Raw genomic sequence first — 13,746 nt, 5'->3', positions numbered from 1 at the left:
GTTTGCATTCTGAACAAAGCTAAGTACCTTCCCTTCCAGGGCTCTTTTGTCTTCTAAATACATCCTCCTTGGTTGTATTTCATGTTATTGTGTTCTCACTGCTTCTGTACAAATGAACATATTAATCCTTAATTTTCTAGGTTTCTTGCTCCATTTGCCAAGGCAGCATTTTTCTTCTCTCAGAAGCTGCAGATGCGGATTACCACCGTGCCAGCTTCTTCCTGTCTGGAGTGGTCTGGCAAAAGGAATTAGTTCAGGAAAGTTCATAAAAATGTATATTTTATTTACACTTCTACTGTACTTTACAGCTGTCTCATTGTGTTCTCATCACTTTTCTTTTGAGTATACTTAGGAAAACCCATCACAGCAGCTGAGGACTGCAGGGTTGGAAAGCTGACCTTCCAAGACAAGGACTAGAAATACAGGAGGCAATCTCTCTCCCATCAAATGACAGTTCCTCCACAACTCTTCTACCCTTTGGGGTACCCCTGAGAAAATGCAAAACCTCAATTTTGGTTTGTTGCAGCATTCACAGTGGTGAAGAAAAAGCTGTCAGCATTCACTTGTCAGCAGCTTAGGCAGTTGTGGAACTTGAGGTCCATTTGAAAATACTTCAGGTATTTGTATGCAGTAGACCTAAATGCAAGGGCATTAAAATCTGGCATAGAAGTCTACATGGGCAGGATATGCTCCAGTCTGAGAGAAGACAGGTTTTGGTTGGGGTAAGATGAAACACAGACAACAGTACAAGTGCAGTACTGCTGGTGACTTCATGTTTAAAAACATGGCATGCCAGTGTAGAGAAAACTAGTCTGTAGCATCCAAGCAGAGCATTTTTTTAAGCTATCTGTCTTACTCTGCATCCAGGCAAAACTCAGTTCACAAAAATAGTACATTCCCTTTTCTATATATTCCTTCAGGAGAAAAAGAAAGAACACAACAATAAAACTGTTGCTATAGAAGTATCACCCACAGAGATAAAGAAGGCCTAAAATGAAGCAAAGAATTAATGGAATCACCTTTCTAAATCTTCAGCTGCTCGATCTTGAAAATAACAGGGAAGAAAAACAAAATGCGAGTTAACATGCAGGTGCATAAAGCTATACATGAGATCCCAGCTAGGACTCTAGAAATTTTCAGAGCTGACCCCACCACAACTGCTTTCTCCCTGCCTATGAGAAAGGACATCATATAAATCAATCCTCAGTCAGATAAAACAGATTCCTTGTCCCTTTGAGAACTGTGTCACTGCAGAGCCCAGGACCTCCAAAACGGCATGGAAGGTGAAGGATTTGACACTTACTGCCACAGAGCTTTTCCAATGTTTGATGTTGCAGTGCAGCTACAAGCAATTGGATCCAACTCATGTTCAATGAGCACCAGCTCTACATCTTGGTTAATGATGTAACCGGTGGACTATGGAAACTCTTAATTTAGAAGTCCCACTGTATTTGCTGGTAAAGGCATGTATATATATATATATACGCATACGTATATAAACTGGGGTTTGTCTCACACTTCCTACAATGAAGATACTGATACTTACCTATCATCACCCATACAGGGCACTGCAAACCATCCTTGAAACAACTCATCAGCAACTGATAGACTCTCTATTAAAACTGTAGCAGTATTAAAATCTGATGTCTTCACAACAGTAAAGGTTGGGGTTTTTTTAAAGCAGAAAAGTCTGAAAAAGCCATTATTTGTCACAGGATGATCCAAAGGCTGTTAATCTCCTGTCTACACCTTAAGAAAGAAAAAAGGAGAAAAATCTAATTTAAACAAGTGCTACTAGGGATAAAAAATTCAGACTGATACTACATTAAATTACTTGGGAGGCTGAGGTATCCAGCCATGGTCTTCAGTAAAAAAGAAAATTATAGGGTCTATCAATTAGAGATGTGGTGCTCTGAGCCTATGTGCTGGCATGCTTACAGTTTTTTTAATGCCTGGCAGGATGTTTTACAAACTAAACTCAGCAAGATGACAATTCCACCAGAAGGTGCTTCAGATGGTTTTGCTAATAATTTTGATCAGCTGAAATGGAGAAAAACATCACTTCGTTTATTTGGCTTTTCCAGAACCTGTCAAATCTGAGCAGAACCATTAATTGCCCCCTTCTGCATCTCCTGCCCATCTCTCCCACTTTCTTCTAGAAAAGACACACTTCATTTTTTTTTTTTTTTTTCTGCAAGTATTCTGCACAATCAGCCTTTGTTCCCAAAACAAATTTTGGTCATTCTTTGTGCACTTCCTCTGCTAGAAGGAAGTGCCATTTCTTGAGAATATTCATTGGAGGCTGGTGCTGCTACTGCTGCAAACATGTAAGTGCTAACCACCATATATTGGCTTTTGTTTTAATAGCCTTTTAACCAACTTTGTTAATGGACTGAATGCAATTTAGATATGGAACTTGGCTAAAATGTAGCTTCAATTGGCTATTAAAATTTAAGAGCCAACTAAGATAGCTAATTACAAAAAAGCTCCAGTGATAATGCTAAGCAGAATTAGTAATAGCAAATGACAGTCTGTCTAGTCTTATTCCCAAAGGGAAAGAAACTCTTAACTGAGAAGTCAACCAGACAACGTGCAGAAAACCTAATTGCATTACTGGTATTATGGCATCCCAAATCTGGCAGCTCACTGGGACAAAACAGTGAGTAAAGTCTGTCAAACTACCCGGGAAAGCAACTGACCCCCTTCTTAATGCTAGCTGCAAGAGACATCAGAAATTATGTTATTACTTTATATAAACTTATTGGGAAATATTCCTGTAAAAAATATCAAATTAACCTAAAAAATATCTTACACCCATCCTGCATTTGATTCTCTCTCCAGATATTTTAGATTAGGGGAAAAATATAAACAATCCGTCTACAAAATGTTCAAGCACTAAAAGCAGCATTCTGTGCTTCATTATCAATATCCTCATTACACCATCAGCTGAAGTGCCGACTAGTTCTCCTGTGAAGATTTATCATGTATGGTGGCCACTTTGAAACATAGGTAGCGGAGTCTTTAACATTCCCTACTGAAGTGTCTCCCTGCTGTGCCTGTAAATGTCAGTCCAGTTTTTTCACGGCTGTGCGCACAGATTAGAAACAGCAGGAGAGCTTGGGAGTACGACTACAATACCAGTAAGGACACTTGTCTTCATGGCACTGCTCAAGTGATTCTTGGAATGCAGGACCCTGCTGTTTTCTAATATTTACACACAACTGGAGTCATCAAGAGCAGTAAATGCAGTCTAAAGGCAGCTTGCTTCTTTTGTGAAAGCTTTACTTTCAAATGGGGATGTCAACAAAAACCTAATACACCCTCTACCTCCTATAAACTAGTATTTCCCCATTGCTGTTCTGCAAAACAGCACACACATGTATGCAAGCACATACTGTATGCAATACCTATAGTAGTACTGCAGGTATTATCACAGTCTTGCACCTGGCACATCCTGACCGTCCCACCCATTAAACATCATCACAGTTTACCCTGAGCCCAGAGACATTCCTGCTGGTGAGGACTGTAGGTTTACACAGTCTCTCGTGAGCAGAGACAAGCCCTGAAGCATTCATCTAGAAGGGAAAGCACCCTTTTTCTTCACAGAACACGTGCCAGTACAAACTTTTTCCAGGACATTTTTGGGGTGGGAAGAGGTAAGGCTGGCTTATGAAATCTGCCCCTCAAAACATTCTTTTCGAACATATGGAAATGTTTGTGTATGTTACATTTGCCTTTGATAGTGTCAAGAGAAAACATACTCCTTGAAAGCTTGGAAAGTAAAGACAGGAAGTTTACCAGTAAATTACTAAAAAAATTTAAATGTCAAACAACTAAACTACAAAAGAATGACATTGAGTATGCAAGACAATCAAGAGAATACAATATGCTTTCCTTGACCATAGTTCTTCAGAATAGTACAACATACTTTTTGCACAAAATGATTCAATGAAGTCATTAAAATGACAGTTTGATTTGAGGAGTTTTAAATATGAAAGAGGCTTTAGCAGTCCTATTTTTACATCTGAAACAAAGAAAATGCTATGCTTAAAGTCATCATCCACACTTTGCTAATACCCAGGAAAATGAGTCTATATAGCAGTCAGAACAGAAATAAGAAGGCACTAGACCTTTTAAATACATTATTCCAGTTTTATTTCAAAACAACGGATTCCCTTATTTTCAAAACATAACCAAGTCATTCATCCAACATTTTATGCTACAACATTTATTTCAGTGAGTAGCTACTCGGACAATACACAATCAAGCAAGCAGAGCACTGGACATCCACACAGATATACCACCCATGGGCTCATAAGGATTCCTTTTGGTTTGTCAAACTTCATAAAGCAGTCTCCCTGATAAGAATTATGTTCATGCCCAAATTATATATTTTTCTGCAATATCTAAAAGAAAAGTAGAAGTATTTCATACCAAAATTAAAAACTATTTTTTGACTTACAACTCTGAAGACTCAAAGCCAAGCAAGGAAGTACTTTTAAGAAAGGTTACATGTTTCTCAGCTACTAAAAACATGTAAACCGATATTTTGTTGAGAAGCACATCGGAGTCAAGCTTTCACTGGAACTAGATACTTTACAAAGTTATTCTTCATAACTGTAACTTTTGTAGCATTTTCATTAACATAAAAAGAAAACTTGAGGGGGTGGTTGTGGGAGTATTGGTTTTTGGTTGGTTCTTTGTTTGCCCTGGACCCTGTGTGTCTGAAATTTTGGTCTCCTCTTTCCAGATAAACTCTAAGTAATTGGAAAAATGGTACAAACACAAATAGTATGCAAAGAAATAACTAAAGTTCACTACCCATCTTCCAAACAATTGTTTAAAAACATTTTATAACAAACTAGAATGGAAGGATGCGATTTTTTTTATGTTCTCTTTTTTAATTCAAACACTTGGCAAATATTTAAAAGATGTCTTTACCATTTCAGACTTTGTCTCAGTATCCATCTAAGTGACCTCCAATAAGGCTTTACTCAAAATTAGAAAAAAAATATCAGATGCAACACTGCTGTTCCTTACAAGGTATCCATAATGAAACTAAATAAGGCTTTATTTCTACATTATAAAGCAGAAAAAAGCACTTCTTTCCATTTGCCTTTAAGATATGACTTCATGTATATGAAGAATAAAAATGCATCCTCACTTCAAAGTTGGCAAAATTTTGCATTAGTATTTAAGTATACATAAATTATGCAAATATTTTAATAAAACATTTATTCTTCAAAAACAGGTACAAACAGCAGTCCATGTTTTTACAGGATTCATCATTTAAAAAGGAAAGAAAAAGATTCCAGTGCTACAGTAACTGAAAAAAACCCAGAGATGAGCCAAAGAGCAACTTAATTTGTTGCTCCATCTATTATCTATTTTTGGACTCTCTTTCTGGTTGCTGTGCCTTTTTTGGGTTTTGGTGAGGTCATCTTCCGTGTTCTGGTAGCTACTGCATCTACAATTAGAACAAAAAAAGACAAGGCTTTCTATAAAATAAAATAACAGAAACGGATCACAAGAAAACATTTGTTGTCTTTAAGAGGATAAATCAACTCAAATCATTAGTCTTGACTGGGGAAATGGGGGACTCAGATGTCATGGACTCACAAGAATTTAACACAGTTTCTGGGCACCGATTTGCTTCTGAAAAACACATTGTACAATTCAACTTCTCAAACAGTAGCATTACATAGAGTTGAGCTGATTTATTGGCTCACCTCCACCAAAAGATGAAGAACCAAACCCTCTTCAAAACCAAAACCCTTCCCTCCTTCCCACCCACCAACTTTCAGTTCTATGATCTCTCCCAGTACGAAGACATTTCTAATGCTGTTTGGACCTTGTGCTAGGCTGACCCAGATCTGAAACCTGGCAAAGAACTTTTATTTGGTCTAGTATTCTCATAGTTTAGTGAGCTGCAACACCCTAAAGAGTGTTTTGAATGGAACTTATACAAGGGGAGGTGAGACACATAGGTAGAAAAGAGGAAGATTTTTGTTTGACAGTGTCAAGCTGTTAAATCAACTCAGCTATCAGTACAACTTCACCTACAGATTTCAAGTTGTTTAATATTTTCAAATTATAAAGGTAATGAACAGTGCCATCTAAATAAGATTCTTAGAGAACCTGGCAGGAAGGCTGTTCAAAGAGACCATACTTAAACGCAATAATAAACTCCCTGCACTTCTGATTCTTTCCTGCTCACTAGCAGGTAAAAGAAAAAAAAAAAAAAAATCAAAACACACTACATCTCATTTCTATGAATCATGCTCAACTGTAGTCACTTTAAGAAAAAATATTACATATAACTGCTAGCATTTTCACAAATGTAGTAACAATGAAATGTTTTTCATCTTTCTTTTAATTTTTTTTAATCCTGACTTCCTCCTTGAAGTCAGTATGCCTAACTGTTTAAGTTCTTGCATGTAAAACTATATATAACTCTACAGTTCCTATCAACTTCTTAATCTGCATCACTGACAAAAGAAAAAAGGTAAAATTGATTTTCATGGAAGTCCTTAAGAAAGAAGTTGCTTGCATAAGACAACAGCCTTTGAGAAGCAGTATGAGTCACTGATCATTCAAGCTCAATGAGTAAATTTGGGGGAAAGCAAGGAGGCAGAGTAAAATGCAAAACAGACCAAAATAGTCGAGTCTACCAAACCAAAACCACACCAAGAAAAGCAATGAACTATTGCAAAGTTTTGCTTTAATGTTTAACTTTACATAGCTTAATTTGCTCCTAGAAAGTTGATTTGAAATCTAAAATACCAAAATTAACTTTGAAGAATTTTTTTATTCTTGAAAATTAAATGGGAGAATGAAAAAAATATTCCCTTTCCTTTTTTGTCCAAAAGCACTTGCTGCATTCAACATAAAACTATAAACAGGCTGTAAGACAATATCTCTTTAATTAATAAATCACTTGGGGGAAAAAAAACAAACAACATAATGGACAGCTCTAGTGATAGTCTCTCACTCAGCAAAACAGCTTTATCAATGAAAGACCTACTCTGGCAAAACACCACCCCTGCCCTGCAACTGCTATGTAAAATCAAATCCATTCTGGTACCATTACAAGTACTGGTAGCTAAAAGCTATACAAGCAGGTATCATAAACTAAAGTAGTAACATATAAATCATTGCTTCTCCCAGCCAAATTCTGGTTTATCTTCAAGAATTAGTTTATAACTTTCAAAGTCACAAGATATTTCAGCTACTGTAATTGTGATTTCTAGCAACAAACACATCTTCTAAGTTTTCAAATTGAGTAGGCCAAGTTATCCTATCACCTGCATGAACCGTACCAGTTTTCCTCTGTGCATTCCTCCTGAATTTTTCCCTGAAATCTTTGTATTGCAACAGAAAGCAGAGAATGACCAAAGTTTTCTCTTCAAGAAAAAACAATAACCTGAACTTTTTCCCTTTTATTGATCTTCACCAGTTTTGACTGAAGGTAACTGACTTATCGTCCAATCACAGACTGGATAATCAAACGTTGCAAAGACAAGTCAAATTCATGTTATATTATCAGAAAGACTGTCAATATGAAAATGATGACCTTACATAAAGAAAACACTACAGGTGTTTGATTACAGAGAAAAAAGAAATGAGTTATCAGATTTTTGTGTTTCGACTTCAGGAATGTAGTATTTCATGGTAGTCATGGACAATACAAGCAACTGAAGTTTACTAGTTTCTAGTTCAGTAAGAGCTTACCCATTTATAGTTGCCTATGCTGGAACACCAAAAAGATGACAAGAGCTACTCTGTCTCTGATTTTTCCTTTAACTTTATTGCATTAATGAGTTCTTTTTAAGGCTTTTCTAAACAAACCATGATCAGAGAATCTCTAAAGGAATCATAACAAAAAGGGAAAAAAAATCCCTGTCATAGTTCTTTCATTCATAATTTCAAACTTAAACAGCAGGAATATTCTCTTAAACTATCTGATTAACTTATCTGTGTTAAAACTCAGAATGACTGCTCTCAACCCATGTTTAGCTGCAGAGTTTGCAGATATTTCAGAGGTGAATGAAAGTCTTCTGCACCAAAAAGCTCATCTGCATTTTCAAAATTAGTTACCCTGATATTATGTATTGCCCCCTCCCCACAATCCTTTCTTGTGGGAGAGATGTCAATTCTTTTTCTGAAAACAGGACACAAAGCTATTACAAGCAAAGGAAAGGGGTTTTATAAAGCAGATTAAACTGAATTAGGTTGAAACAGCAATCTAAATGAGGAAGAATTATATAGGCAAAAATAAACCAGATGGTGTCACTGCACAGCTTGTTTTGAGACTGGAACAAAGTTCAGCAGAGACAGAGTCCCACAGGCTCTAGAGAAAGTATTAGACAAGTTGACTGTGATATCTGATCCTCTCTGTGTAAACACTATTATAAAAAAAACTTTACAAAAGAAACCCAGCAGTACTGTGTATAGTTTGGGGCTCTATCCTTCAAGAAAGTTATGAGAAAAATTTAAAAAAAAAAAAAAACAACCAAAAAACAGGAGTGGTGATCATGGTTTCTAGCTAACAAAAAAAAAAAAAAAATTGAATGTAACTAGTTTATCTGAAGAAAGGGGAAAAAATGGAAGAGATGCAATGGTGCAGCCTTTTGGACTCAAATGTGCAACAGGTTGCTGCATAAAATGAGAGTAATTTTCATCTCCTCAGTGGACAGGACAACTAATAAGCTTAAGGGAAATTCATATTAGGTACTAAAAATATCAAAAGAAAATACTCTGCCTTAGTTAAGTATCAGAAGTGGTGTTGAACAGATATGTTTTAAAATCTTAATTATAGAGGTTTTAAGAGAAAATATTGGTATGTATCAAGATTAACAGAGATGTAGATAGATAAGCCTGTCCTTAGGCTGGTGCATAGAGCAGATCTTGATATCCCTTTTCATCTTGTTTTCTTATTCTACATACACCATTTTAGAAACACATATAAGTTATGAATAAGAGAAAAATCTGTGCTTGAGTCAAAAAAATTAAAGTTTCTATAAAATAACAGAGGTTCCTTTGGTAAAAACAAGCAGACAGCAGAGTCCCGCATTTCCCACTTAATTGCCTGCTTTGATGAAAATTAGGACAGTGAGAGATTCTGAACATGAAAACACAGCTCGTGAGCAGATGAAATAAGGTATGATTTAGGTGTTAATGGTGACTTCTAGGTTACATCATAGGCTAGAATTTTTGAAAACAAAACCACATATAGATTTTAGACTCTAGGCAAACAGATAAGTGAAAAACATCTAGCAGCAGACACGCTGAAGGTTAGCAACTGCATCACTTGCATATGCTGAATTTACACCTGACAAGCACTGAATACATGCCAGTCTCTGTATAATGGCTGAAGAGTTCCAGCAATTCTAGACTATGCAAGCTCTTAAACTAGGCTTGTAGTAATCATCATTAAACAACACTGCTAACATCTTTTGCCCTCAAAAGAAGCACATGCAGTCAAGTACACTGATTAGAGACTGCAAGGCTTCCTTTCTTAAAAAAATCTAGTGTGCACACACACACATATAATCTCCCTCACACACTTTGCTGTATGTTTATCTCTTTAAGAAACAAAGGTCAATAAATCTGGAGTGTTCAATCATGTGGTGTAGAGTTCTCAAGTGGTTTTTCAGTACTTTGAAGGCTGCTGAAACAACTGTAAGAGTGACAAGTAGTAGTTTTGCTTAGCTGGCTTGTTCTCTTTTCTCAGCAGTTCTTTTCTCTACAAAAAATTCAGAAATTATTTTTAAAAAAAAAGAACAGACCAGAAGAATGCAAACATGGACTTGAATTCCAAGAAATATATGACTGCGGGGTGTGTATGAGAGAGCAGAAAGTAAGTTTGTAGAGTTATGGGATGGGGTTTGGCTTTAGGTACTCAGTTCTTCCAAGTCCTCAGTTTCCTGCAACAAAAGAAGCCAATACATTTCCATAGGATAATATGGAAAAACATTAGGACACAAGAATGTATTATTTGATGACTTTATGCCTATTTATTTCCTAAAGATAACATCAAATCTATGAGTGTTCTTTCAAAAATTGTTCCAGATAAAACTGAAACTACTTTACCTCTATTTGTAAAATTTACTTCCGTGAAGACATTCCCAAACTACTGTACATACACATCTAATCCAGTAGTCGGATGCAGCATGTATTTAAGAGCAGCTCTCCTCTCCCACCACACAGTAATTTGCAGGAGGAAAAAAGTTTAGTTCAAATATATTATTTGCAATCTTGAAAAAGTTTAGATCCCTGTAAAAATCTGAGCCACTGCAGTACAATTTTTCTTTCTTTCTTGTGCAAAAAATTTCACTTGCAAATTTTTTATCTTTTTATATATTTTATATCTGTTGAGTTTGAACTGCAACACTTGGCCAGCATACTGCAACACATCTCCAGGTCACAGAAAAACAACAAAAAAGCAGACACCACTTTTATTCTTAAATGGTTTAGTTCTACCTGTAAAATTATTACAGAAAACCTCACCCCATGGAAAATTTTCCTCAGAAGGTTTTTTGGTTTGGTTTAATTTAATACTTTTCATTAGCAGCAAACACAAGAAAGTCCCATGAAGTGTAACAAGGAACTTAAACACATTTAAAATGTCCATACATTTAAGTGCTAGAAGTGGTCTGAAGATACTGTACAGAAATAAGCTTAAAATATAAAGGAAGACTAAGTAGAAAACTGTGTTCCAAGTAGACAGGAATAAACAGGCACACTCCCATAGTTTACATCTTGAACATGTGCCACTTATAAAGAGATAAAATTAATGTCCAAGGGGCTTCTCAGTGAATCTGTCACTTGCAAGTTATCAAGGAAAACCATTATTCAGGAAGAACTACAAAAATATATTTTATATCTCATTTATTTTAATGTTCACACCTAAAATATTTAAGCATCTTTATTCTTTTTTAAAAATCACCTCTTACCATGCCTCTTCTAATTTGAATAGCTCTTGAAGATCCTCAAACAATCTTGGGGCAGGCCATAAAAAGACAGATCACTTAATATCATATTTGAATATACTTAATGGAAAATGCAGAAATGAGTTTGATAAGTATTTCTGACAACCAAGAGCATTGTTTATCTGCTCTAAAACCTCAATCTTCTTGTTTATTTCTAGATACAATACAGCTGAACTTGCTTTTAACTGCTAAAAGCAGATCATGGAACTCTCATACTAGAGAACAGTTGACTTTCAACATTTCTGAGACAGGCAAGGGAAGGCCAAGAATGGCACAGAAAGGAACAGATCCTTTGGTGACGAGTCACAGGGACAGATACACTGTTTTAAGACTAACTTGGCTCCTGGAGTCTGTTACAGATACTACTACTCATTACCAAATCCTTCACAAGAAGGAAGAATGAATAACACTTAGAACTATTGTACAGTACAGGTTTTGCTGAAAATGTTTCTACTGAGGTACAAAGTTAAGAGGCAAAAGTCCACCTATAATGTGGGCATTGGTGTGAAGTAGAAAGACAAGTCACAAGGGGTGCCATAAACAAGCTCAAAGAAACCTGCTTTCTCCTCAAGCCTGATGACAAGGCCAATAATTCTCTAAATATAAAAATGAGCTTAAGTGTAGATTTAATCCAACACTAGGTAAAAAAATCTTGCTTGAATAAAGAAAAAAAAGATTTCTAAGACAATATCCCAGATACTGATTTATGCAAAGCCATGCAATGTAAATCAACATAAAGCTAAGTATCTATTAATTGAGAAATACTATTAAACCTCCATTTTGGAATGCCTTTCGACCAATCCATCAGTATGACTGTTTTCTTATCAGAGCTGTTCACATAGTTCTTTACCTACATTGCAAGAGTAATCAAAGACCCTAGTTAAGGCCTTATCATGCTATCCAGCAACACAGGCCTTTACAATTCCTACCCCTAGCAGTAATATTAAAGAAGTACATTTAAAAAATACAGTACTTTAGTATTTCTCTCTATACCCTCACAACTGAAAATAAAGCTAAAGTAAAAAAAGTTTTAAAATTCTGTTCTAAAAAAAATTCTGTATTTCTATAACCCAATCTTCACCACCCCAAGATTAAAATAACTACCAATGATAGAGGTTTTAATCTCCATTGGTAGCTTTGAATCTACAGTTATTTACAAATTCTCATTAAACTCTGTTTTTCCAGTATTTATGCCATTTTCACTGAAGCTCCCTGTACTAGCTGCCTATTCCATAAAAACTGATTAAAAATAAGCATATTAGCCCTATTAATATTATGCAGTACACCCCTGCAGAAGCGTTGGTGGATATGTACAGTGTATGCCAAAATTTGGTATTCTGTTTTAACAGTATCAGCACTTATAAGCCTGCATATTTTACTACCATACATGAAGGCAGCCAATACTGAAAATGAAGCTGTAAGAGTGTGAAAAAAAAAAAATTTTTAATTAGAAGTCATCTCTTCTGATAGCGTTTTTCTTGGTGGAGAGATATTGACTAATGTAATACTTCAGCATCATTCATATTACCTTAAAAAGGGTACCTCTTAGAATTCCAGCTTTCAGGAAAACATGTGGGTTCCAGTTATCACAGGATAAAAAGAGGAAACTGATAACATTCTAATTTAAGTAAAAAACAACTTACAAATTCCACAAAATTTTCTGCATTTTATTTTGGAAGCACAACACAAGAAAAGGCATGTTTCTTGAGGGCTTTTTGAAATTCTGCTTCTAAAAAGAAGAGTCTAACACTTTTGCTTGACAGGTCCAGAAACACTGATGACTGACATGATTGAAAGAGATGGCCTTTAATGAACTCATCTGAAGTGGCTGCTCTTACACTGAGAAAAACCAGGGGGAGCAGATGGAAGAAACACAAATTTCAAGATGCCCAACCTTTCTCAGTGCCATTTTTTCTTCCTCCACCACAAGGCCTGGGGGCTCCCCAGCCTCAGCAGTAGCAGATTTCATTACTGGCAGAGTCCCTTGTAGCCACTGAGCACCCTGGTGTACTCAAACTGCTGCACAGCTGATCAGGATCTTTTTGAGCCGACTAATCTTTTGGAGTGGATTAGTCAAACTGCATAGTCAGATGCAAGTTAATGCTGATTAACTGAACAGTAAGAGGCTGCATGGCTCTTCATGCCACTGGTTTAAGTCCAAATATTCATGAATGCTGTTTGAACACCAGAAGAGTAACTCCCGTCCAGCCATATTTTTCCCCTTTTAGAAACCAGCAAAGTAGCATTTCAAGAACTTTTAATATGTTCCTGTATGACTAAATTTCAATTTCTACAATTAAGAGGTATGAGGAAGTTATCCATTTTACTGGATGGTAAACTTCAGGATTTTTTAGTCAAGGGACTAATCCCATAACAGAGGAACAAGTCCGTGGTAACATAAAACTAGACACAGATTTAAGTATTTCTGTAATAATCAGCTACTTTCAATATATCAAAAGCATCAAAATCATAAGATTATGAAACAGTTTCCCTTCAACAGATTTATGAATCATGTAATAAGCAGCAAAGTTTGTAATTCCAAATTTGGAGAGAACAAAATGAGTAAGTAGATGTATCACTTTGCACCTGGAATAATTTGATATACTCCCCCCACTTGGTATTCATTAAATTGGGTAGTACAAAAAGGTGAAATTAGAACCATTTCACCTATAACTCTAGTGAATTGATGAGGAGGTTTAAATTTAAGCTTGTGTCCATCACTCATTTTAACCATCAGATGCTGAAAATATATATA

At 35.9% G+C, this 13,746-nt stretch overlaps 1 protein-coding gene across 3 annotated transcripts in view; it reads right to left on the bottom strand.

Moving 5' to 3' along the window:
• Nucleotides 1-4,880: 4,880 nt before the first annotated feature.
• The window catches only part of VRK1 (VRK serine/threonine kinase 1), a 35,277-nt gene continuing 26,411 nt past the window's right edge, over nucleotides 4,881-13,746 (bottom strand). For all 3 annotated transcript variants that reach the window (XM_074909279.1, XM_074909280.1, XM_074909281.1), the window contains one exon: nucleotides 4,881-5,467. In XM_074909279.1, coding sequence (XP_074765380.1) covers nucleotides 5,385-5,467 — 83 coding nt within the window. In that variant the 3' untranslated portion in view covers nucleotides 4,881-5,384. The remainder of the gene's footprint in view (nucleotides 5,468-13,746) is intronic.

The sequence above is a fragment of the Athene noctua genome, chromosome 6, assembly GCF_965140245.1.
Source record: "Athene noctua chromosome 6, bAthNoc1.hap1.1, whole genome shotgun sequence".
Taxonomy (NCBI): Eukaryota; Metazoa; Chordata; class Aves; order Strigiformes; family Strigidae; genus Athene; species Athene noctua.
The sequence above is the reverse complement of the archived record's forward strand: the minus strand, read 5'-3'. Positions and strand labels throughout refer to the sequence as shown.